The sequence below is a fragment of the Magnolia sinica genome, chromosome 12 (genome assembly GCF_029962835.1).
Source record: "Magnolia sinica isolate HGM2019 chromosome 12, MsV1, whole genome shotgun sequence".
In the NCBI taxonomy this organism is placed as follows: Eukaryota; Viridiplantae; Streptophyta; class Magnoliopsida; order Magnoliales; family Magnoliaceae; genus Magnolia; species Magnolia sinica.
The window spans coordinates 80,816,431-80,843,792 of NC_080584.1; the positions used below are offsets into that span (position 1 = coordinate 80,816,431).

Here is a 27,362-nt window from a genome sequence, read left to right on the forward strand (position 1 = left end):
CATATCTTGAAAAAGGTCGAATAAAGATTGGAAAAGCATATCTCTAGTTCAATGCACATAGAAACACAACATTCCATGCATGTGTATCACAAGCACCAAATGTCTCACACATTGGATTCTCCATGTTCAAACTAGTGCTGAAAGTCGGGCGGGTTGGTGCTCAACCCTAGCCCCAACCCAAGGTTCATATACCTCAACCCTAACCCAACCCAACCCAACCTTGGGTTGGGAATTCTCAACCCAAGCCCAACCCAAGCGGGCTCGGTCAGGTCGATACATGCTAATATTTTCGTTATTACAGTAGTCTATTATATTTTCAGTACACGTCTTATTTTTTGTACCTATGATTTTATTAATTATATATGTAATTATTTATAGTAAATAACTTCATTTTTTTCTAAACAAATAAACTAAAATATAGGACAACCACTCATTTAAAAGTCATGTTGCATTTTTTCTAAACAAATAAACTAAAACATAAGACTACTCATTTAAAAGTCATGTTGTGTAGCACTATCTATTTGGTAGAGAGAAATCCAACATATCTCGTTTGCTTTGAGTCATCAGAAATGACATAGACCAATGAAACTCGACGGCATGGGAAATGATATGGACCAATGAAACTCGACGACATGGAAATTTCTTATGCCTTCAACACAGACGATCCACACTCAATTATAATTTATAACTTATATATCGATCGGGTTCAGGTTGGGTCGGGCAACCCGAGACCTCAACCCAAGCCCGACCCAAGTTTTATCGGGTTGGTGTTTGTACAGCCCAAGCCCGACCCAAGTTTTATCGGGTTGGTGTTTGTACAGCCCCAGCCCGAAGTCAATACATCCTGCCCAAGCCCAACCTAATGTCGGGTCAGTCATGGGTCTGTCGGGTTGAACCTGCCCGACTTTCAGCCCTAGTTCAAATTGCCCTGCTAAGTCATGTGTTCGTACAATCCACCGGAGGTGCCACATGGTCCGCTATCCTTCTTAAGCTCCCCACGTGTTAAATTCCTCAATTAACTCCCTATTCCAAGGTGCTTGATAAGCAACAAACAGAATATCTAGTCCAAGACAGCATAACCTCGGTAGCCTATCCAAGGCAGCACAACTAGATAATTTGTCTGTCACACTTCTCTTCTTGCATCCAAATGGCCCAGATTTCAACATCGATATCAAACAGAACAGAACCATGGTTATGGAGTGTGGACAACATCTCCAATGAAAGCAGTGCCATCACCGGTCATTGAAATTCAAAAATACAGGTAACTATGGAGAATCTCAATCCATGTGCATTTTGCAGATGATGAATAAGAACATTGACAATACAATTGAAAATTATAGGAGAGGAGGAAAACAAAAACCAAAAAAAAAAGAGGCTCAACACATATGGATTTGTCTTAGATCCCCATACTCCAAAATAGTACATCTTGATAACTTTAACTGTACCCTAGTGGCAGCCCTAACTGGGAGACTCGTTCGGTTAAGGATCCAAGGAGAAAGTACTTGGAGCCACGAGCTTGCAAAGCTTAAAGCCCTGCATGTTGGAATACTTTTATGCATTTTGTGAGGGCCTCATTCGCCTTTTGAGATTCCACACGTTCTTCCCTTTTCTTCTTTTCTCTGCAAGTCAAAACCAACCAGGTGAGCCTTTGAAAGTGTAAAACGGGATTTTCGTATGAATGCCATCAAGATGTTTGTCACTAATTGAGAAATGCAATTTCCATGTCACATAAATTTGAGAGTAGGGCTGTCAATGGGTGATGTTTGGGTCTGGTCCTATAGTACCCATACCCAGGCTAAGCGGGTTCATGTCGTGCTAGGTCCTGGTCAGGTCTCATTCTTGAAGACCTGGCCCTGATCAGGTTCGAGCACTCATTGGGTCTTTGGATCTAGGTTTTGAGTTATCGATTCAATGAGATCTAGACATCCTCCGAATTGCAAAGAAATTGACAAGAGTGCACCCACAATAATATTTGAGTAGAGAGCGAGAAATAACCTTATAGATATCATTCTTCCCTTGCAATACTTAAGAAAACCCACTCAAACGTTTTCCGAGTCATGAGTTTTTTTAAGTATTGTAAGGGAAGAATGATATCAATAAAATTATTTCACTCTCTACTCAAATATTCTTGTGGGTGCACTCTTGTCCATCTCTTTGTGATTTTGGTGTTGAGATCTCATTGAATTGATAATTGGGTTGCACCAATTTGTCCCGAACCCAACTCAAACCCTAGGTCCAAAGACCCCATAGGTACGTGAACCTGATCAGGTCCAATTCTTTAAGAACGAGGCTTCACTCGGACACGACAAGCCATGAACCCACTTAGCCTGGTATGGGTACTAAGACAATTGTTATGAATCTTTAATGAAATCCCCCACTATTAGATTGATTTCAAATTAATCTTAACTGATTTTAAATCAATCTAATCTACCTAAGATGGCAACATGCCTGATAATGATAAAAACAAATCTAGGACACAATCCTCAAAATCTTCAATGACATCTTCAAATCAGCCCCCATATTTTCTACTAGTAAATTGCTATCCTGGACATTTAGGTCCTAAATCTAGCAATCCAAAATCAATACATGTTCGGCCCTATGGGGGCCATAGGCCTACATCACAAATGAGAGCATTTAACTGGATGGACCACTTGATGGATGGATTACATCGCACACACGTGCCACTTTTGACTCCCACGTGGTGAGTAAACAGGTTGTATTTCGTGTGTGTGTGTGTCTTAGGAAACCTCATTTCCTTTGTTAGCATAATCAACATATATAATGTTACTATCAAAGTTAAATGGACCCGACACAGATCCGTCTTCAACCAGGTTCATCAAACATACCCAACCTGACTTCAACTAGGTCCATCACATGGACCCAACCCGAACCTGACTAGACCCAATCTGTAACCAGGTCCAAAAGGTGAGACCTGAACCGAACCTGATTTCTTAAAGAGTCCAACAAATAGGACCCAGCACTTGTTAAAACTGGGTTGGGTCCATTCGGTACCCACAGGTACAAATACCCATCGACAACCCTGCCTAAGAAGGATTATTGGGTATGGAGCCTCAGCAAATGTATAGTTAGCAAAACTGTAGGATGCACAGCTGTGGGGCATATGGTTCCATATAGCAACACTGCTAAGATGGTTTTTGCATCCCATCACATGTAAGAGGCCTTTATGATGTTTATCAACATGGTCTATTGTGCCACACCCCGGATGCACTATGCCCACCTTTGATAAGACAATCGTAGCATTTCTATTTGTGATCTGCAGTTAGATGTTTAAGAAGAGAAATTCAACAACAGTCCACATTCAAACCAAGCTCTAGACTCTTCATTAGGCCCAACGCATGTTTCATGGGCTGCCTTGAAAACATCACACAATATGACAAGTATTAACATTTGATTGATGGCCTTAAATATGGACAGTCCTGATCATTTACACAATCAAACCAAGATCTAGACTCTTCATTAGGCCCAACGCATGTTTCATGGGCTGCCTTGAAAACATCACACAAATATGACAAGTATTAACATTTGATTGATGGCCTTAAATATGGACAGTCCTGATCATTTACACAATAAAACCTTCTTCTTTTTTCTTTTTATTTTTTTTTTATATATATATGGGGGGGGACCATCACTTTGTTCAGGTTACCATAACCTCCCCATCCATGGCTTGGAAAAAGGATGGCTATAGAAAATAAGGTGAAATAAACAATGGATTAGATCATCCGATCAGTGTGATTTTGGCATGGTAGCATATGAAATGTGTTGAACTTAATGGAGAGCTCAGATCGATCAATTGAACAACATGAACTGATGCAACTAGGAGCACTACAACTTATAGTGCTCTAAAAGCATTGGAGCATTTCTCTATATATAAAGGATATGCAGCTCTTATCTATTAACCATATAGATATTTTACCATGAAAGTGAAAAATGGAAGTAGCCATAGAAAGTAAGTGGTTCGTACCTATCAACATACTCCTTTAGGAGCTCCTTTGCTTGAACCAACTTGGAAAGAAGGTTCCGATACACATCAAGGTCTCTATCCACGCTGCGTTTGTTTATGTTTAATGCTGCACAAAGCTGTTGGGTTGCAAGAAATCACGAAATGTCAAATTCTATTTCAATAAATGGAATCGTGACATGATTCAGTAATGAACTTTACATTAACACAGCATTTAGAAGTGTGGTCAAACCATGTTTCCATTGAAAACATTTTTAATCCACTCCATGTGAGATTGAAACAGCCCTGCATTTGGAAATGCATGGCAAAACAGATCCCGAACTGGCCTGAAATCGTTATTCTGCTCATCTAGCCTCTCCCTAACCACAATTTCACGACTACCAAAAATTACCTTGCTTTACAAATGGATGTGTGCAGTTCGGGAGCATTGGTGAAGTAAAAAGAACCATATTTAAAAGTTACAATCTTAAAATAAAAATTATAAAATTGAAAGAACTTCTACGAAAGAATGGATGAGATGGGGATACATGTGGACAAAAAAGAATTGCATCACATAAAAGAAAAAATAATAATAACAATAAATAAATAAAACATATGGAGAGAGGAGGGGAAAGTAAAATGGAGAAAGACTGAGGAAGGGTATGAATACATGTGCTGCAGGCCGCACGCAAAGAGGAAGTGAAGTGGAGCAGGCTACTCTCATCAATGAATTGAAAAGACTAAAGTATCCCTCTTAAAAGTACTTATTAACACCCCTCTCCATTACTAATTGCAGGGGCAAAAATCTAGGCCATTGAAGCCCTTATGCAGGTAAAATCTCCAGCATACAACAGAGAGCAGCCACACTTTGGTAATGACAAAAATAGCCTCCTGCTTTTCATTCCTTTCCGTGTCCTTAGCAAATCAGCCTCTCATACAACTATTTGCAGGGGAAAAAAATGTCCAAACGCTACTTGCATTATATATAGTAGAGATAAAACAGACAACAGACCACACAAGGGAGAGACGAATTGTGGTGTTGCAACTTGTAATGAACACTGAAGAATCAAAGAACTAGTGCATCATCCAAGTGAATATGAGCACTACGCTAACCTTCTCTAAGATAGTTGGCTCTGTTGCATTTGCCAGCTCAAGAAGACGAAATAGACCGATTGCGAAGAAACGGCTATAGCTGAAGCTCCCCTTACCCCCAGCCCGTTCGGAAATATCTTTCAAAATGCCCTCAACTTCTCCTTCCCTAGATGAGAACTCAACCAATGAACTTGCATTCTGAGTGCGGGCCCACTCTTCCAACTTCTGCGCATCGATTCTGTAGTAAATACAATCAGCTGTGAGAATGTAGATACTTTGACATGCGAATTTACATGAGATCTTGATAAATGCTCTTAAAAGTAACATGTTAAGGAGAATGAATGGATGGTCATTGCTTTACGGAACTTCTAGAATATCCAATCTTTTGTAGCCAAACAATCGGTCACCGGCACGAGACAAAAGCCACTACCTCAAGAACACAAGTCTCCAATTGCTTTACACAAGGATATTCAACCTTTATACTGTAATTTACTAAATTCTCTTTCGGAGCCATTTGGTATGGGTAACAGCAAGGTATTCCATGGTACTTAATTCCAAACAGAGCATTGGATACTGAAAAAGCGAAAGACCAGAATGGTTCTGTTGCAATCTTCACCAAAAAGCAGCCCTTTCTTTTTGAAAGATAACTAAATTTCATTAAAACCACAAGAAGTGAAGAGGGTGCAATACAAGCACAGGAGGTGACACTCTCCTCAACAACCTAAGAAAAAAGAAAACCAGAAAAAACCGAGGGACCCTGCTACTGACAAAACATGAGCATGAGTCACCAAATTCTTCATCCCAATTGATGCAGAACCAATGCATGAACTAAGTAACATGTGAGATCAAATAACCGAATTAAGATATTTAACAAAAAACACAAATGTTGCTATATTTATCACAAATATCATGAAAATCAAAAGAAAATTATGCATAATCCTGACCTAAGCTACTAACATCGTAACACAAGATCATTAAAAAAAAAAACTATGATTTAATGGATGTAGGGACATCCAATTAGCATAGGGTATAGTTTATTTCAAAATAGGAAACCTAATACAACCTAGGGTGAAAATTAAGGTTTGGGTAATTTGGAAAAGTAGGAAATTTAGGTTTAGGGTTAGGGTTTGGATTGTGGATGGGTATGGGAAAGTTGGGTTTGGGAGAAGACGAAGATTTGGGATGGAAGAATTGAGAATCGGAAGAAAATACATGTATGGGAAAGAAAAAAGAAGATGGTGTGAGGATAGATGGAGACATCGCACTTCCGTTGATGAAGATTAGCCCCGCACCAATCTTCCTTCCAAATCGCATGGAAGTATCTTCAAATCGCATGAAGATGAGAGAAAAAAGCAAGAGTCTCTCTCTCTCTCTCTCTCTCTCTCTCTCTCTCTCTCTCTCTCTCTCTTAAATTATGTAATTCAATGAGGGAGAGGTCACACGCCCTCCTCTTTTTATAAATTCAAGAAGTTTCAAAAATTACAAAAATCCCCATCTTGTAAACTTTAATGAAAATAGCTCTAGTCTAAATAAAATCAATTAAAACACTCATAATGTGTTAAAATATAAAATAATCAAAAACTAAATCCTAAAATTCATGTGGACGATCAATGATCAATGACCCGATCATTTGATCCATGCGATTCAATGGCCCGATCGTCGCATCCCTCCGATCCAATGGTCTGGATCACTCCATAAAGCAACCCATGTGCATCTTCCCAATGTGGGGTCTTCTAGATGCTTGCACATGCACATGGGGTCTTTAGCACAATCACGGGTACTCGCCTAGCCACTGGGAAATCAGCGCGGCTCGCCTCCTCCGATACATACGTAAGGGTGTACGTGACATGATGTCTTCATCACCAATCCTCCAAAAGGCCACATAACGACTGGAGGGCCAAGTCAGGCCTTACAAGAGACCAATTAATGATCATGGCCGAGATGTTCCTTTCAAAATTGCATTAGAAGCAAACTTATCCTCGAAAACCTTGTTCTCTCTCTCTTTCCAGATTCCCCAAAGATTACTGAAAAGAGGGAGAACCCATGATATCTTTGTGGGGGGTTTTCGGTGAAGGATATTAAGCCCCTGAGTTGAATATTTTTATATTGAAGAATATAGAAAGTGGTGGATATTTTGGAGGGATCCTGGATTCGTTAGTGATACTTTGGAGGGTCTAGATTGTTCATGCAAAGAGAATACCTTCCTAACAGCTTGACTAAAACCAGGGCATCAAACTCCTCACTTTTGTTTTGAGTCTTGCTCCTGGCGGTAGCAATGCCATTGAAGCATCCTTCATCACACAATCAAACTCCCACAATTTCTTCCTAGTTACCTAATTATCAATCAAACACCCTACTTCCGTATTTTGGTCATATTCCTAGTAACGATAAGGATCTTATATTGTCCTTTATCAATAAATCAAACACTATAGCGACTACGATGTATCGTAGCACAAGGTGTAAAGCAAATCGGCAACAGATTCAGGTGCAGGAGTGGAGAAGCATCTGTTTCAAAATGTTTTCGAGTGTAATATGTAGGAAGCGGGAGCAGTATCATGAGTCTGAAGTGTGAATGCCACCTCGTTAGAAGGATTGTGCAACTAAGCTAGATTGCTCATGCAGTGTTCTTTCATCAACAAATCACAATCTTCATAAAACCTATACAGGGTAGAAGTGCCTCTGTGAAAACTTAGCAAGATGCCAGGTGAAGGAAATAGCCATTGTGTAATTAGGACCTAAATGTTGATTCACACTAATGAGGCTGGGAGAGCACATTTTACATGCTGAGAGCAAAAACAATACATGAGAGCATCAACAAAGACAGTTCAGAACAAAGAAATCAGAAATCTCCAAAGCCCCAAGCAATCGAACAGGTTATTTCAATGTGAACAGAATATATATTTGCAAATAAAAGGAGCCAGCTGAAGAGATTCACTCAAACACGATCTGCATTCCTGCCAGATGTGTGCAAGAACCAGGTCATCCATCCGCCACTCCCAACCAAGAACACGCCCTGGCCCAAATATCAGGCCAGTTTGCACAGTAGCCCAGCCACACATTTATTACAAAAACAGAAAGCTATGGAAAACTCACTAATCATCCATATTCAATGTACACGTGGCCCACCTTACAAATCAGCTGGCCAGATTTTTTGCCAGAACACGTTCACAGCAGCACCCACCTGATGAACAGCCTAGATCTCGCTTTCATGTGCCGCAAAGAAGACCTTATCTCATGAATCACCTTCACATTTTTCAAGTGATAAATAACAAACATTAACATAACATCTGCTCAGGAAATGCAGATTAGGGGTGGCAATTGGCCAGACTCGGGACTGGTCGGGGTGGCCTTAGCCTGGCCTTGGCATGAAAAGGTCTTGGCCCTACTGGGCCGACCTTGTTATAAGGAAAAAAAAGAAGAAGAAGAAGATTTAAATGATCGACTGTTTGAAATAATCCAATTAAAGAATTCTTTTGAGTATCCTTCATCTACAATGAGTCCCATCATATAATTAGTGGGTCGTTGAAACATGACTAGATCCAGTATGGTGAATAGGAATAGCTCACATGTCTTTAAACCATCCATTCTTGAGGTACAATGGTGGCCCACTTGATGATTGGACCAGGCCAATGGACCAAGCCATTCATATTTGGCCTGAGCCTGGCCTGGACGCTAGGCCTAGCTTTCAAGTCCCGGCCTTGCCCTAGGCCAAGTTTAGGGGCCCACATAGGCCCTACAGGGCTAGGCCGGGCAGTCGGGGCCATTGTCACCCCTAATGCAGATGGCTATAGGTATTCAATTTGATTATTATGATGGGATCGAATCTATGATCTCAGAAACATAATAATTACATACTAACTTCTAGGAACAAGGATTGATTCTCCATGGTTATAGCCTAGTAAAGAATATGCAAAGATTAAAAAGAACCACTTCACTGCATTTCCAAAGATTTCAATTCAAGATTCAACACCATTTTAAGTAATTCATAACCAATACAAAATTGGGTTAAAATCAGATTTCAAAAAAAAAAAAAAAACCTGTATTGCTCGGGATTCTCCTGCAATGCCTGTATATACGCTTTGAAAATTGCCTCTCGGTCTTCATTGCTTGGGTACCCTTCCATAAGCTGATCGTAGACAGTGACGAAACCAAGAGCAAAGACTGCATCGTACTGATATGTCCTCTTATACCTCATCAGATGCTGCTGAACGATTAGCTCTTGCAATACGGAATTGTATATGCTTGGAATTGGCCGCTTGTAGGACTTGAGAAAATTCAACTTTGTTTCGGATACAGTGGGAGTTTCTGTAGATATCCAACCAACAAAGAATATTCTTATATAATTTTAGGTTGTGTTTGGATGCTCAGTTCAATTGGATATTTGGATTGCTATCGCAAAGACAACCAAAGTAGGCAAGTCCCACTCCATCTGTAACCCAATTCAACACATGAAGACGTACAATCATTTCTTCTTAATTGAATTGGATTATTGCAATCAATTCAATTGAGCTTCCAAACATATCTGTAATGCTTGATTGTCGGTGTCATAAAATCCATCCCAACGCAATTTCTTATGTTGGTCTCAGCCAACTTGATGGTGGATTTAACAAAATATCAATTTGATTTTATGATTCGAAAATTATTGGTTGCCAACCAAAACACCCGAATTCATGGTTCTGACCCCAATAACCACTCATTTGATGGGCCCCATTGTCGATGGATCATGACACAAAAACTAGGGGAGTTATTTGAGACCCGGGCAGAGTGTGATTCCTGGAAGAAAGGTTACTTGTTCCTAGGAGGCAGTATTGCTTTGATTAAGTCAGCATTAGCAAACTCGCCCCTTTATTTCCTATACCCCTTCAAAATCCTACCAGCAGTTGCCAAGAGAGTCAAGAAAATCCAGCTAAATTTCCTCTGGCAAGGCCGCAAAGAGCGAAAGAAATTCCATCTGGTAAGGTGGGAAGATGTTCAGAAGCCGATGGGTGAAGGAGGTTTTGGGCTTGGCAGAATCAGGGAGAGAAACTGGAGACTTCTCTGCAAGTGGCAGTGGAGATTCAACACCGAGAAAAAAGGCGCTATGGAGAAGAGTACCACATAGAAGTATGGTCTGGAAAATGGAGGGTGGAACCTGAAACGCAATAACACGGTAAAAAAATCCCAGGTTTGGACAGCCGCATGCAAAATGGAGGACAATAATCAATTGTGGGGGGTCCTTCTCAGACGAGGACCAGATTTAAAATAAATGGAGGTGACAAGGTTTGTTTTTCACAAGATGAATGAATGGATAGGCAATGAAAGCTAGCAGCAAGATTTCTGCATCTATTTAGAGTGGTGATCCATTGCAAGGCTCTTGTGGAGGACTGTGTCAAGGCTGTTGGCAGGAAAATGGTGTGGAAGGGGCTTTTTGGATCAGTGGAGGTCAAAAAGTAATCGAGGAAAAGAAAATCAATTTCCTCAAATGTTGACGGCTGCCCGCATTTGCGAAAGACAATAGTACTAAGGAAATCGATTACCTTTTCTTCATATTTCGTTAGAAAGGGCCATGTCTTTTTCCACTCTCCAACCTAAAGAAAAAGAAACCTTTTTTTCCGTAGTTTTCCTCAGATGTGATGTTTTGCTTTCATCAACAACTCTTTTATTTCCACCAATCCAAACAGCCCTAGGAGAAATCTCAAAGATGTAGAGATCATTAGTCTCACGAATCTTTTGCACCTCCTCGAGCCATGCAGGTTTTGAATGAGGAACCCGACTCTAAGGTTTGGCGGTGGACCAATTATGGTTAATTCACAGCCAATCCAATTTTCAGTGACTTTCTCATACCCTATTGCGTGATTTTCATCCTTCATTTGGACAACAACAAAGGGACGAATCTCACAATCAACCAGCTCGAAAGGAGAGGGCTGTCCACCCCCAACACGCTCGTCATGTGTAAAAGGGATGAGGAATCAGCAAATCATCTCCTTATACAATGCCCCTTGGCTCATGCACTGCGGTATGACTGTTTTGGATAGTATTGACTAGCCTATCAAAGGGAAGCTGATTGACATCCTCCAAAGCGGGGTAGCTGCCCGTAGAGATTCATGGGAAGAATCTAGAAGCTCCTTATGCTCGTGTTGGGCTAGAATCCTATGACTCGAGAGAAACAGGAAAATATTCAAGAATGAGGAACCGTTGTTGTTGAAGGTGGCTATGAGAATCCTAGCCTCTCTATCATAAATCTGAATATCGGCATAGTATTGGCCGATACAGTTGTACTGTATTCGTATCGGTACAAGACGATACACGATACGGGACCGTATTGGCCCAATACGAAAAAATTGACCCGTATTGCATGTCCAAAATACAACAAAATAAAAAATAAAAAATAAAAGAAGATGGATTCATGAATATATTATATATATATATATATATATATATATCTCTATATATATATATATATATATATATATATATATATATATATTCATTAATTCTTTGGTTAATTTTTTTTTAAACCGATATGGGCGATATTATCTGCTATGGACCGATACCAATACGCAATGCCCATATCATAATGTTTTCTGGCCAGGCTGATATGCCTCCCGATACCAATATTAAGAACCAAGCTTCCTGTGCTTATGGGCTCTAAATCATGAGGCTTTTAATGCAGTTAGTGTTCTCATCCCCTCCACTGCTGCTAGAGTAAGGAGATTAAAATTTCTTGGCACACTCAGTTCTCGTTTGGCCACACAGACGTAAAATCCTGTGGAATTGCATGGATTTTAAATCCTATGGAATTGAGTGAAATTTGCAAATTAGCTTTAGGGTGAGATTTCAAAAAGAGCTCTTTTGGGGGATTTTGATTCCTCTAATATCCAAATCCTTCACATTCTTTGCTACCAAACTACCCAAAAAAAAAAAAGAGAGAGAGAGAGAGAGAGAGAATAGCAAATAGGCACAGATCCTTCCCATTCGCTGCTGCCAAAATGAGCCCTCAGTTGTACAAGAGGCACAACTCAAATTAAACCACCCAAACTGTGGGACCCACAGTAGATATGTCATAGAACTAAACCAGATTGATTGAATGATCCAAACATTTCATTATGGACATTTACCTGTTGAACTCTGAGCTGCTTTTTTTCCTTCTATTTTAATCATCCATTGGATGTCCATGAATTAGCTGTGGGGGGCGCCATTTTATTTATGGACACTTGTTGAACTCTAAGCTGTTTTTTTTTTTTTTTTTTTCTAGTTTAATTGTCCACTAGATATCCACAAATTCACTATGTGGGGCTGGTCATTTGGATGGTTTAGATTGAGGTACAAGTACATCATGTGAAACAATTTTGAGTGAATGCTTACAAACCATTACAATCTACCAAAGTTATTCCCAAAAATTAAATCAATGTCACGATCCCGACCCATTGTATCAACACAAATTCTCCTGTTGAATGTTAACAGTTGGTGTTTTTCTATTTTTACGGTTCAATTGCAAGCCACTGATCAGACAATCAGGATTATCTGATCAGCAAATTCTCAAGTAGGAGGGCCATCTACAACGAAGACCAAAAAACAGATGGTGCAGTTCATCATATGCATACATTAAAACAGTGGACATTGCAGCAGACCACCAAAATTCTGAGTGTATGCATATGAACCATCACAATCCACCAGAGCATCATAGCTTTTTATTCCAAAAATTACACCAATGCCACAATCCCAACCACGTTCTCAACGCTATTTGTGAAATTCAACTATCACTCATTTTCGATTTAAAATGTTTGATCAAGAGACGCCGATCAGACAATCAGGACCGTCTGATTGGCACAATTTCTAGTAGGAGGTCTATATACAATGAGGCCTAAAGTGTGAACGGTCCTGATCATCATTTACAGCACATCTAAAGAATAGGACACCGCGAGAGACCACCAATTCCGGTGGTGCGGCGGGCTACCAAAACAATCTCCCACTGCCATAAGTTCACACACGCACACCCAAACACTCCACTATCCTCTCCAAATTAAAATCCAAATATTTCAAAAAAAAAAAAAAAAACCAAAATGACCCTGAAAGAAAATTTTTTTTTTTTTTTAAAAAGATTTTTTTTGAATTTTATTATTATTTTTTTTTTAAAAAAAGACCTTACCGTATGCAGCTGCCATACATCGAACGACCAAACGAGAGCTGGAATTCCGGCTCCGAACGGAAATCGGGTCGGAAGCGGACCAGATACGGACCCGAAAAACGTCGAAATTGGAAGCGAGAGAGTGGACTACAGAAGCCGATCCTTTCCTTTCGGTAGCATGCCCTAAAGCTGTAACAGATAAGGACGAAATTGCCGCCATCAGAGACAAAGAGAAGAAACGGAGAGGGGTATTTCAGGTAGAGATTTCAGGGGTATTTTGGTAATTTCAGATACGGTTTCTCATCGTTGAAGAGAAAACACAGAAAAGCGCATTTTTCTTCTTTGGACCGAAGAGAAGAGAGGTCGAAAGGCAGCTTCTCAGTTTATCCGTTAGTTCGTTTTGCATCTGTCGCGTCTCTAAATCCACCGTCCGTCGTGATCTAATCGGGCCTACATACTCTATAATCTTATGATCCGAAACGTTGAATTTTGTAAATAGATGCTACATGCGCTGATACATGAAAATTAATCCGAACAGATGATTCTAACTGTTTATAAAAATGAAAGAAAATTTCTGATGGTTCGTATTCACTCTACAAATCAAAGGCCTAGATGATCTATGAATAGTGATTATTGAAAAAAAAAATTATTGGTAGTAGTAAGTAGAATATGGACGGTTCAGATCATAGGAATATTTTATCACGTGGGCCGCATTCGGTGGCGACAGACGCTGGATGAGGAGTCGCGACAGAAGGAAAACGAACTCGTTATCCAGTGGCGCAAGGCTGTGAGATTTGGGTAATCTGAAGAAACAACCGGTAGGATATGGACACGTTGCACGTCTTAGTGAGGTGGGCCTTTTGTCTTTACGTCAGTTGAGACTGATTGGATGATATTGATGTACGTGTCCACTGTTCTTGAGAGGTATTTATAGGACAATCCGGACCGTCCAGATTGTGGGGGCGTGTTATGGATAGGACAATCTAGAACATAAATATATGATTATCTTAACCATTTGATGGACGGATATTTTCATGTTGCCAACGTGACATACGGGCGTGCATACGACGGATGAGATGGAGAAGGAAGGAAACTCCTTCAAGGAACTCTTTCTTACTCCCACAAGGAACTCACTGTTACTCAATGACAAGGAAGTTAGCATCCAAGCCTCCCTTTCAATCAAATAAGATTTTATTTAAGATATACACATAATTATGATACTCTACTATAGTGTGATATAAGTTTATTAGAATACCTTATCGATACATTTATACATGGCTTAAGATGCAACTTAGGTTCAACCTCAAACCAGTAATGTGGGTGTGGGAGCATGACCTCAATGTATGCATTGTATATCTAAGGTGATCCATCTATTTTGTCAGCTTATTTTAAAACATAAACCCAAAATAAATTAAATGCAAATTTTGAGTGGACCATACTGCAGAAAACAATGGTCATTGACCATTAAAACTTTTTGTAAGCTAGAAAAGTTTTGGATCAAGTTGAGATTTATGTTTTCCCTTGGTCCATAAATGTGTGACCTTATCAACATGTTATTTGATAAATAAATGTTGCAATGGGCCCTAGGAAGTTTTTAATGGTGGGCATTTAATAACCATTGTTTCATATAGCGTAGTTTGCATTGAGATTTGTATCTTCTTCATTTTTTGGATCATACTCTAAAATAAGCCGAAAAAATAGATGGATGGCGTGGATAAACAATACATATATCGAGGTGGACCTCGTAGTCAGGGTACCACCCACCATTCGATGGTTCTACGCCGCAGCTAAGTCACATCCCATTATTTAGTTCTTTCACTATTATAGTCATTGACCATAGATCTATATATATCCTATGCTAATCAATAGTGGACCATCAAGTACGGGCCAACAAATCATCATCAAATGAGATTAATAATATTACGACGGTTAAAACAAAACATTAATGGTTTAAAAAATAAAAATAAATAAATAAAAGCTTTTAAAAAGTCATTAGAATATTTAAAGTGTTGGTCTTAGCGATAAAACCAGTTGACGCATCCCAATCTAATTAGATCTACTCATACACATATGTTTATATGTAAACTCAATGAATCCCTTGTTAGCCTCCGGGGGAATTAATGGCTTGTTTACCTTCAATGGCCTTTGAATGTACCATGTAAGGAGTGGATCGCCTAATCCTGGGCCATCGCTTCTCATTGGTCCAAGTCATTGCCGATGACTCCAGCTCACAAAGTGCACTAATTTTCTCAATCTCCAATAGTTTGCATACCACACAACACAAAATTTAACATGTGGAACCTCTCTAGGCCCCAGCATGCATGATTTGTATTAGATCTACACCATCCATCATTGTTTTTAGATCATTATAGAGGAGGATCCTGAAAACGAGGCACAGCCAAAGCCCAAATGGACCACACAACAAAAGGCAGCAAGGATTGAACGGCTACTATTGAAACCTTCCTGGGTCCACTGTAAGGTTTATTTGCCATCTAACCTGTTCATAAGGTCATAATGACTTGTATGAAGAGAAAACACAAATATCAGCTCGATTGAAGCCTTCTGTGGCCTCAAAAAGTTTTCAATGGTAGGAAATTATTTCCCATTGTTTCCTATACTATGCCCACTTGAGATTGGGATCTGCCTCATTTTTTGTTTCATGCCCTAAGATGATATGGAAAATGGATGTACAAGGTGGATCTAACACATACATCATGATGGGGCCCATAGAAGTTCCACATGTCAACCCTTTTAGTTTTCTTCTCTCTTCCTGAAATGTGTTACACCACACATCAAACAATGAAATTTATTTACATGTGAAATTTATGTTGGGCCTACATGATATATTTTTTAGGTCCACACTCCATCCATTTTTTTCAGGTCATTATAGGATATGAACCCAAAAATAAGGTAGACGCATGGCTACCCCACATGATGTATTTGTTAGGTCAACACTGTCCATCCATTTTTTTTAGGTCATTATAGGATATGAGCCCAAAAATAAGGCAAATCCATAGCTCACGTGGACCACACCACAAGAAATAATAGGAATTGTATGCCTACTGTTGAAAAATTCTTGGAGCTGTAGAAGGTTCTTATAAAGCTGATATTTGTATTTTCCCCTTATGAATAGGTTAGATGGCAAATAAACTTCATGGCTGACCCTAGGAAGGTTTCAACAGTCATTTGTTTAATCCCTATTACTTTTTATGTTGTGGTCTAATTGCGCTTTGTATGTGCCTATTTTTTTTGGCTCATGCTCCAGGATGATCTGAAAAATTAATGGACAATGTATATCTAACATGTAAACTATGGTGGGGCCAAAGAGGTTCCACATGTTAAAAGTTGTTTTGTGTAGTACGCAATCTACTTCGGAAATAAAATTGGAGTGTTTTGTGAACTCATTTTTTACACTCATTTTCGGTTTCCTGACGTGGACGAGTTTACACCTATTTTCGGTGTCCTAACATGGACTGATAAAAGGATGCCATGTGGAGGCACTACGTGTTTGGGATAGTCAGAATTGTAGTCGCACCCGAGGAAGATCCATATTTGTCCTTCTTCGGCGTTACATATTTCTTTCATTATTGCGATGGTACAGGATACTACCATGCCCTTTTAGGAGAACAAACTGTCGCACACCACGTGGCCACGATAGAAGTGCCCATTAAATGAGGGATGGGCTCGGCACTCGTATAAAAGACCTATTGCATGATGAGCATATCCTATCTCACAACTAAATTTGTATTATCCAAAAGGTCATCTTTCACAACCCTTTCAAAATGAGAGATTTTTTCATAGACGTTAAAAGAACAACTATCCAGAAGATTTCGGATGACAAAAAGGTGAATTTATATGCAAGACAACATGGATCTGGTCGTTCGTCGGAACCATAAAGGGACGACCGAATGTACAGGTCTCATTCCATGCGATGATCAGAATAAAGAGAATGGGAGATATGATCTATCCAAATGATAGGCCAGAATTGAGGGACAAATCCCTCTAACACTCCAAACCATCACCTTCTGGGTGATCAGATAAAGGAGAGTGCTTGACCTAGGCCATCCAATATTTGGAAGTGGACAGGGTGGGCCATCAAGGGAGGTTGGATAACTACGTTTGATAGAGATCAACTCTTGAGGCTCCATATTTTGGCCTGGCTAGAGAAACTTTGGTGATATCATGCTAGATCTTTAGTGAGCCACAAAGATCTCCATAGTGGGTCAGCTATGAGAAGAAGAATAAAGAATCTAGCAAGTTTAGGGCTCTCTCTTTCTTAAAGTAGATTTAGATGTACCAAAAAGAAATGCGTGCCTAGAAAGATCGCGCAAGGAATCCAGAAGGAACCCGAAAACCAACGATGGGCTTCCACCACCTCGAAAAAGTTATAAAAGGAACACCTAAATAAGAGCTCAAGGCACCCACACTAAACACATTTATCCACATGTCCACTTTACTTTTCTTAATTTAGTTCTCTATTACCTAGTGACTCCCACTGCATGCAGTACGTTTATCATATGAGTAGATTAAATATCTATAGCTTAAACTTTCCAGATCTTCATGTCCATCTGTTTTTGAGAATCATTTAGACATCAGTGGTGACACCTGATCCTAACATTTGCATCATAGGTTGAGATCATAGGTGTTCATCAGATGGTCCCACAGATACTGGGTCCAAGCATGAAAGCCCCCACCTGTCCACTCATCGAGTGGACCGCATCTATTCAGAATAAGTGGATGGTGAAAATTACTCCTGATGGTCTACAGACTCTAGCATGCATGTGTTGCACACCTAATGAGTGGGATGTATTGATCTTGGGGCTAAGAAACTGAGTGTGGGGCCCACCTGGATCTGCAACCTCTCTCGTGTGTGATATGTGGGAAAATTTGTGACATAGGCAGAAGCGCCACATGTAATTTGATACTCCGAGTATAAACAGACATTCAGAAATTGTACACGTGGTCCACTTTACTCAAATTAAACAGCTTAAATTGTAGATCTCTAAGTCACAATCTCAAAATCAGATTGTTTGAACGGTCTGTCTTTTTTCTTTTTCTTTTTTGGAGGGGGGAAACTGAATGTGTACAAGCATTGCCTTCATCAATAAACTCCCCTTTTCAGAAAATAAAAAATTGGCTGAACGGTCGGAGCCCGTGATTTGTGGAAGCTTGTTTGTTCAAGTGGGTCCTTTGGATATTTCAATTCCAACCGTCCAATTAATATATGTCCACTAATTTGATAGTAAGGTAATCTAATAAGCAATGTGTTTTTTTTTTTTTCCATGGTATATTTGAACTGGAATCCATAATTTGGAAAGTTCAAATTGAGTCGATAGCATGTCATTTATGCAATTTCTAAGTGCCTGCATATCATCAACACACCCTATTAGAGTATCAAGTAGGGCTATCAATGGGTTGAGTTTGTCCATCAGGCTTCTAGGCCAAGCCAGGACTGGATTATCAGGCCCGAGGACGGGGCTCGAGCTTAAATATTGAGCATGTTTCTAAATTAATAGGGTTGAGCTTGGCATTTAGATCCTTAAAAGCCTATCAGCCCAGCCCAGCCGTTAAGGTTTTCAAACTCCCATCTCTCTCTCTAGCAGACATGAACTAGTTCTTCTTATAGTTGTCCTCATCGTTGGATGAGGAGAGATGGGGTCCACTAGGAAGTTAGATGAGATTTTTGAGAGGAAGGAGTTTAGTGTGGAGATATGGAGGGCAGAGATGGAGCCTATCCATGAGGCTTTGGAGGAGGAGATTGTTGAAGGGAAATGGATTGCTGTTGTTGTAGGAGCTCGAGAGAGGGATGGGTTTGTAGAATGATCAGGCACAAATGCATGAGATGTAGGCCTTCCATCAAACAAGCTCATTGTTTACATTCTCCGCCCCAAGAAAAAGATGCATTGGAATTTCATGGCTTCTTGCATTTAGTAAGAAAAAACTACATTGAAATTTCATGGCTTCTTACATTTAGTAAGAAAAAAGCTGCATTGAAATTTCAAAGCTTTTTGCATTTAATAATTTCGCTATTTCTCCAACCAAAAGTTAAAACCATAACGGCTCTCTCTCTCTCTCTCTCTCTCTCTCTCTCTCTCTCTCTCTCTCTCTCTAGTAGACATCCCTCGGGCTCCGAATGGATAGAGCTTGGGCTAGTCCAATTGTTACGCCCTGAAATTCGGTATTCGAGTTGGCTAGGCTCGAACTTGAATTCCAGGAATGTGAGTTATATTTAAATGAAATATACATTGCAACCCACAGAATTTTAATGCATTTTCAAGGCAAACAGATCAACTAAGGGGGATAAACTAGTATCATTTCTATTAACAAATGTTCCACTAAAATATCATAAAGTCTTAATTATATTAAAATAAAATATATTAAATTGTAATTAATTTTCAAATAAACAAGAGGAAAAGTCTTTAATCTTGCCCAGTTGGCTTTTCATATACAAACTCTATAAAACAATATATGCGGGTGTAAGCGTGATGACACGGGGTCACATCTTTCCCAAAATTAAAAATTCTACGATAATACAAATATAACTCAATAACATAAATATGATCAATTGTAAGAATTGAATTGACATTTTATATATAACAATATTAATGATTTTGTATTCATACATAATAATAAAATAAGATAAGACAATCATTTAAGATTAATTTTTTTTGTTCAATTCAGGGCAGAGCACCCATGTGTGTTGATCCTTTCAAAAAATGACTCTCGGTAGAGCACTAATGTTGATCCTTCTAGGAAATGACCTTCGGCAAAGCACCGGTGAATAGACATTTAGGGTAAATACATAGGGCAGATCACCCATGTCGATCCTTTCAAGAATGACCCTACGCAAAACACTTGTACTGTGCCGATCTTTTCGAGAATGACCTTGACAAAGCACCCATAAAAATGCAATGATCCTTTTAGGGCAGAGCACCCATAACTTAAATACACAATAATCATTAAATAATTTCATTGTCCAATATGTAATAGTAAATAACTAAATTCAATTTACAAAATGTAATATGATGAAATAATTTTAATCTATTATATGTAATAATAATGATAAATTTAATCCACAAAATGTAATTATAATGAATTAAATTCAATCTACACATGTAATAAGAGTTAAACCAATCTGATCTACAACATGTAAATACAATTAAAGGAATTCATTCTACATGATGATACACTAAGTCAAGAATATAAATCCACATGCTAATGTAAAAGTACATTGTAACCGTACGGTTGTCAACCGGGAAGATCACTTACCTGTTGTGACTCTTGGATTTTTGTGAGATGTCTTCTGACTTGGTGGGTCAACACAAACGACTACACACACAATTGGATTTTGACTAGAATAAGCTAAAATTTTTAGAATGTTGAGGAGTAACCAAAGCAGAACGCAAACCTGAGCTCGGTGGTTCAGTGGTGAAGTTTGACAGTGACTGACTCAACTTTGATCAATTCGTTGCTCTTTCTCTCTTGTTCCTTCTTCTCATTTCTTCTTCCTTCCTCCTAATTTCATCTTTCTTTCTCCTTTAGTCTCTCTCTCTCTCTCTCTCTCTCTCTCTCTCTCTCTCTCTCTCTCTTCAGAACTGTCTAGCAAATAGATGTTGAAACGACGACTCGATTGAGACAGTAGGTCAGCAACTCAGTGTGAGATTTCTTGCTTTCAATGTTTCTCTCTCGCATTTGTTTCTTCCTCTGGTTCTGCTTCCTCCGTATATTGGATATACAATACGTATGAAGGAGTTTACAAGAACTCTCATGGTCTATTCCAGATGTCCTAGTTGCACAAGGGATGGTAGGTGGGTCCACCATAATGTTTGTGAGAAATCTACACAATCTATCTATTTTTTTCAGATCATTTTAGAACATGAGACCAAAAATCAGATGGATTCCAACCATAAGGGAAGGGGAACCGGATAACAACTTGGTGGGTGTTACCCTAACCATGTTGGGCCTACATTGATGTGTTTGTTGTATATCCATGCTGTCCATATGTTTTCCATCTCATTTTAGGATGTGATCCCAAACCTTAAGAAGATCTAAATCTCTGGTGACCATACCACTAGAAACCACAATAAATGACCATTAGAAACATTTTGTTTGCTACAAAAGTTTTGGATCAAGCATATCTTTGTATTTTCCCTTCATCCAAATTTTTTTGACAGCATCAACAGGTTGGATTTTCAATAAAATCACCAAAAAATTAAGATGGGCCCTTTGGAATTTTTAATGGTGAAGCACTCAATACCACTTTTTCCTGTGGTGTGGTCCACTTAAGATTTATATTTGCATAATGTTTGGAACTCCGTCCTAAAATGTGCCGTAGAAAAGGATGGACTGCGTGGATATACAAAACATTAATCTAAAGGTGGGCCCCATGGTAACGGTAACACCTAATCCTCTCACGTCGGAGTGAAGGTCGTACTCTCTCGTGAGTAGAGGTGGGCATCTTGGACCCGATCCGACCCGACTCGGTACCGTTCCGAACAGAACCGACGGCTCAGATCGGCTTGATCGAGTCTAACCACCCAGATCTGTTCGTCTTTCAGGTCAGGTGTGGATAGAGGTCTATCCGAACCGATCCGACCCGGATACCCGAATCGAATGGATCCTGCCCGAATCGAACAGACCCGACCTGGCGGGTACTATAAATACTCGTTTTGATTTTTTACCATAACCCCTCCCCTCTTTTCTTACCAAGTTACCCTACCGAAGAACGAGCTGAGGTGGGCCGCGGCGAAGAAGAAGGACGAGGAGAAGATGGGGAAAGAGAATGGAGAGGACATCGGAAATGGCGTTTGTTTGGAAAGCAAAGATTCTTCTGATCAAAAGACTCTGGAAGAAGAAGGTGAGTTTTTTGTCCTAATTTTAATTTAATTTAATTTTTTTAACATTAAAAGCCTTTTTTCTTTTAAGAAAATGGATTTTTCGGTGAATTGATTTTATTTTATTTTTTTGATATTTGAAACCTCGTTTTTCACACTAAACCCCTGTCAGCTATCCTCCTTCCGTCCATATCGTCCACCGCGTCTAAGTTAAAAAACAGGCCCTGTTGGATTTATGTGTCTTGGGTTGGGAGGATTGGGGCGTGTTGTCTGGTGGGACCCACCTTGTAGATGAACTGTGACTGTAAAATATGGGATGTTGGAATATCTAGGTCATCTAATAACATTTGATCTTTTCTAGACCGTTGAATTTTCTTTTTTACTTTTCTCGTTAGTTAGCCATCTATTTGGAGGCTGATGGATTGGGAGATTTGGGGGCCATAGTTTTCTGTAGAGGGCTCATCAGATCAACGGTCTAGATCGCCCATAGATAGGAAAGGTTTTCATAAAAGGTGGTAACAGAATCTAAAGCTGTAGAGGCTTGGTTTCCTATGTTTGTGGTAATTTTTCTGAAAAAATAGTTTGAAAGATAGGACTTCTAACCATGAGATGATAGAAAGATTTGTACAACCCATGCATGACGTTGGTTATTGTCATTGGGAAAATTGAGTTTGGGATGATTTTCAGACATCATCCAAACAGGCCCTCAAATTTTACTGCTACCACTTCATTCACATCATATCAAGGAGATACCTGGCAGAACTTACACCAACAAGTAGTAGATTTACTCATATATGTTTGCTATTGAACTTCTGTTTTTTAAATGAATATCCTAACCAAGCTATGCCCAAATCATCATCAGCCAACCTGCTAACAAGTAACAGAGTGCAACATGGGCAAGTATCCGGTGGCTACAGCTTTACAGGAAGAAAAAAATCGATCCGAACCTGGGCCAATCCTATCCGACTCGGTTTTCCTGACCGAGTCGGACTCGGATCGGTCCAGGTCAGAATGGGTTAGGATCAGATCGGGTCAGAGGACCCGGACTCGGTTCCGAATCGGACCGAGTTCAGGTCAGGCCATGCAGAACTCAGACCGGGTCGAGTTGGGCTCGATCTGAGTCGACTCGGTCCGATGCCCAGCTCTACTCGTGAGTATGTGGAAAGAAGAAAAAACTTAGATACTTTGGTAGAGCATGATGCAATATACCCTCTCATAAATACATGATTTTACGAAAAACTATGGAATTTTCATTCAAGTATCTTTTGAAAAAATCTTTCAAAAAGCTACCTCTTTAGTCAATACAATTATCATTCCACTTACTTCTATTACACTTCTTTAGCTCCGGTTGGGTAGCTTAAGTGGGCACCATTGTTATGTTTATCTAAAATGCACCTCCATCACCATGTGTGTCAGCTCACAGTAGGCTAAGGTATAAAAAATTACATCCTTTAGTGATTTAGGCGGACCACATGATTAGAAATAATGTATAAAGCAACAATAGCTCTCAAAATTATTTTCCTTAGTATGGCACACCTAAATTACAATGGGCCTAATTTTTAGGTCCTAGGTCTAAATTTAAGTATGGCATTCAATGAGCGGATATCATATAATCATCATGGTGGCCCTTTAGAAATTAAGGGTAAACATCTCTTTACAAACTATTTTCTTTAGTGTGGGATACATGAATTACAAGTGTTGAGACTCAAATATTACATAATTTTCCTCATTTATATCTTGGTTTTATTAACATAAATCATCTTAATATTTTATTTTACTCATGTATGTGTTGCAAGGTGAATTTAAGAGCTTGGATTGAAAAATGGTGCTAAAAAGTAAGAATTTGATGCTCAAAAATCACCAAGGCAAGGGATGGATCTTAGGAGATCAAGATTGAAGAATTCACATGCCAAAGATCCAAGAAAACCAAGTGAGGAATACTGAAATCGTCCTGAAAAGTGTATTCTAAAACTCTGAAGTCTATTTTAAAAAGCTACGCAGCAGGAAGTCTGTTTTAAACGAACTATGCAGCGAGAAATCTATTTTGAAAAAATACATATATTTGAGGCATTTTCTAGGGTTTTCAACTTTGTACGAAAATTGGAGTTCCCTACTTATAAATAGGGCCTCGTAGGGCATTCTTAAACATCATTAGAATCATTTAAGAGCAATATTTAGGGTTTTTAAAGAGTTTTTAGTTTTATTAAAGCTTTATAAGTTGTTTTTTAATTATTTATTTTAGATCTTTTCTATTTGCATTTTTTTTCTTTCTTTTTTGTTGCTTTTTATTTTTACAATTTAATTATATTTTTCTAAGTTCCTTCTAGCCCAAGCTAAAAGGGAAGCACATGGGTTTAATAATTTTTTAAGATTATGATGATTGATTGTTTTAATGATGGGAAGAATGGTATATGCATGTTATTTATTATTTAGGTTTTATTTTGTATCCTCTTATAAGATCCATATGTTTCCATCATATGAGATCCACATTGATGGATAGGCTTACCCTAGATCAATCAGATTTCCTAGATAGGAGATGTTCTCAACCTGTCATATTTCTTTGATATTCATTATCTTATAGATATTGAATACTTAAAATCACTGGCGCTTGAGAATATATGTCAATGGTGCAAATCCATTATTTTCTAATCTTTTATATCATTTATTAAAATATTTAAAGTGTTTTATTTTCCGATTAGGCTGACCATAGTGTTCAGATCCTAGTTGTGTTATCCAAGTCATCATGATTTTGGAACATTAACCTATATGTGGAACTTTGAAGCTTGGGTATTATTTTATTCAGTTGAATTACATCCATTCAAAAATTCCAAAATCAAATCATCAGATTAATTTTTATTACTTAGTTTGTTTTGCATTTGATTATTTTTTTTCTTCTCACAATTCATCTCCCTGTGGGATCGACCCTGTATTCATGGGATACTACTTACGAACCTCTGCACTTGGAGGCAAGCAATAAAGTTTTTGGCACCGTTGCCGGGGAGAGACTGAGATAGATCAGATCTGTGCAAGATAGCTAAGGTAAGTTTTCTTCTAAACCCTCCAGATTTTCTATAATTTTTTTAATTTTTTTAATTTTTTAATTCTTTTCTTTTCTTTTTCTTTGAAAATAAATTCAGTTGGTCTTTCAAGCACTAACTATGACATAAGGTTGCCCTGCTTGGGATTTTATCACCCAAGTGCTATGGTTGTCCTACAGTTGCTATTTGATCACAAAGATCATCCGCTGAATCTATTTTTCAGATTAGCATAGTTTAATTTCTGCATTAGTTTTACTTTTATTTATTTATTTATTTATTTTTAATTTTTTCTGGACTGAACCCTCATGGTCGGCCCTGCCACCTAGGTTGTTGATTTATTTTGCTTTGTAGACTGAACCCTCATGGTCGGCTCTGCCACCTGGGTTGTTGATTTATTTTGCTTTGTGGACTGAACCCTCATGGTCGGCCCCGCCACCTAAGTTGTTGATTTATTTTGCTTTTGTGAATTGAACCCTCATGGTCGGCTCTGCCACCTGGGTTGTTGATTTATTTTGCTTTATGGACTGAACCCTCATGGTCGGCCCTGCCGCCTGGGTTGTTGGTTAAGTTTTTATTTTTATTTTAAGTATCATACTTGCTATTAGTGGTATTTGTTGTGTGGTGTGGATGGTTTATGTCTCGTTGGAGTAGGGATCAAAACAATTGACTCTCCTCTGAAGGAGCACTAGTTCCAGGCCTTGATCATTCACTTAAAAGAGGCACTCAACATCACTTGGATTTCATGACAGACCCAGTTGATAATCCAAATCCAAATCTGCTAGATCCAACTATAAATCAAAATAGAGAAAATCAACATAATCCTCCTCTTGAGGATGAAAATGAAGTTTATAGGAATGTGTTAAACCAACCACGGACTTTACGTGAACATTTACACCCTGAGAGATCAACTTTACCATATTGCATAATTTTTCCTACTCACATAGGGAACATTGATTTTAAACCAGGTGTGATTCAATTAATTTCTAAATTTCATGGCTTAGATTCTGAAAGCCCCTACTTGCACCTCAAGGACTTTGAGGAAGTAATTGCAACGTTACAAGTAAACAATGGCAATAGGGATGTACTTAAGCTTAGGTTATTCTCATTTTCTCTAAAGGATCGGGTCAAAGCATGGCTCAACTCTCTAAGACCTAATACCATCACTTCATGGCAAGCCTTAAGTAGAGAGTTTTTGAAAAAGTTCTTTCCCGAGCATAAAACAAATGCACTAAAATAAGAAATCATGTCATTCTCCCAAAAGGGGAATGAACTATTTTTTCAAGCTTGGGAGCACTTCAAAGACATTTTAATTACTTGTCCACATCATGGTTATGAACCATGGCACGTGATTGATGCTTTCCAAAAGGAGCTCACCATGGATACCCATCAGTTCATAGAGATGATGTGTGGTGGAACCTTTCTTGACAAAGATCATAATGAGGCTTGGGATTTTCTAGATATGTTAGTAGAGAATACTCAGACATGGTATGTCTCTGCTAAATTAGACCAAACTAGACTCATTCCTAGAGAGAAAGTGAGAATGTATGTCCTAAGAGAGGAAGACGACCTTAATGCAAAATTCGGTTGGCGTGTTTGTATTGACTATAGAAAATTGAACCAAGTTACAAAGAAGGACCATTTCCCTCTACCATTCATTGATCAAGTTTTAGAGAGGGTAGCAGGTCACTCCTTTTATAGTTTTCTTGATGGATATTGTGGATATAACTAAATAGAGATAGCCCTAGAAGACCAAGAGAAAACCACGTTCACTTGTCCATTTGGCACGTTTGCTTTCAAACGGATGCCATTTGGATTGTGTATGCCCCAGCAACTTTCCAATGGTGTATGTTAAGTATTTTTTCAAATATGGTTGGAAAGTTTCTTGAGGTTTTCATGAACGACTTTTTTGTATTTGGGGGTAGTTTTGAAGAATGCCTCAACAATTTATCTCTTGTCTTGTCTAGGTGTGAAAAGAAACACCTTGTCTTAAATTGGGAGAAATGTCATTTCATGGTTCAAAAGGGAATTGTTTTTGGCCATGTTATTTCTAGTAATGGAATCGAGGTAGATCACTCAAAACTTGACATTATAGCTAATCTACCTATCCTCCTAACTGTTAGAGATATTAGATCACTTATAGGGCATGCTTGTTTTTATAGAAGATTCATCAAGGACTTTAGTGTCATTACTAGACCCTTGACTAATCTTTTTCAAAAGGATGTTCCATTTAAGTGGATAGATGAGTGTACAAGTGCCTTTAATAAAATTAAATCATCCCTTACCACTGCACCTATTATGCGTCCACCAGATTGGACACTTCCTTTTGAACTAAT

The 27,362-nt window shown here is 38.8% G+C and overlaps 1 protein-coding gene and 1 non-coding gene across 2 annotated transcripts; both read right to left on the minus strand.

Moving 5' to 3' along the window:
- Window positions 1-1,211: 1,211 nt before the first annotated feature.
- Window positions 1,212-13,520, minus strand: LOC131221872 (protein THYLAKOID FORMATION1, chloroplastic). The gene is made up of 5 exons (XM_058217171.1): window positions 13,179-13,520; window positions 9,088-9,355; window positions 5,072-5,288; window positions 3,983-4,098; window positions 1,212-1,619 (listed from the first exon to the last, which is right to left on the minus strand). The coding sequence occupies exons 1-5, from the start codon at window positions 13,375-13,377 to the stop codon at window positions 1,526-1,528; spliced, it is 894 nt and encodes a 297-aa protein (XP_058073154.1). The 5' UTR covers window positions 13,378-13,520; the 3' UTR covers window positions 1,212-1,525.
- Window positions 13,521-26,254: 12,734 nt separating this feature from the next.
- LOC131222131 (small nucleolar RNA R71) lies at window positions 26,255-26,361 on the minus strand. Its single transcript, XR_009159839.1, has one exon. It is a non-coding gene; the product is annotated as a small nucleolar RNA R71 (small nucleolar RNA).
- Between the last annotated feature and the right edge of the window lie 1,001 nt (window positions 26,362-27,362).

Bases quoted from the DNA above. Each gene is read 5' to 3' on its own strand.
- LOC131221872 (XM_058217171.1), bottom strand. From the start codon at position 13,377: ATGGCGGCAATTTCGTCCTTATCTGTTACAGCTTTAGGGCATGCTACC. The intron at 9,356-13,178 runs GTAAGGTCTTTT...GGATATCTACAG, and splicing joins ATGTATGGCAGCTGCATACG to AAACTCCCACTGTATCCGAA. The intron at 1,620-3,982 runs GTACGAACCACT...TTTGACTTGCAG, and splicing joins CTAAAGGAGTATGTTGATAG to AGAAAAGAAGAAAAGGGAAG.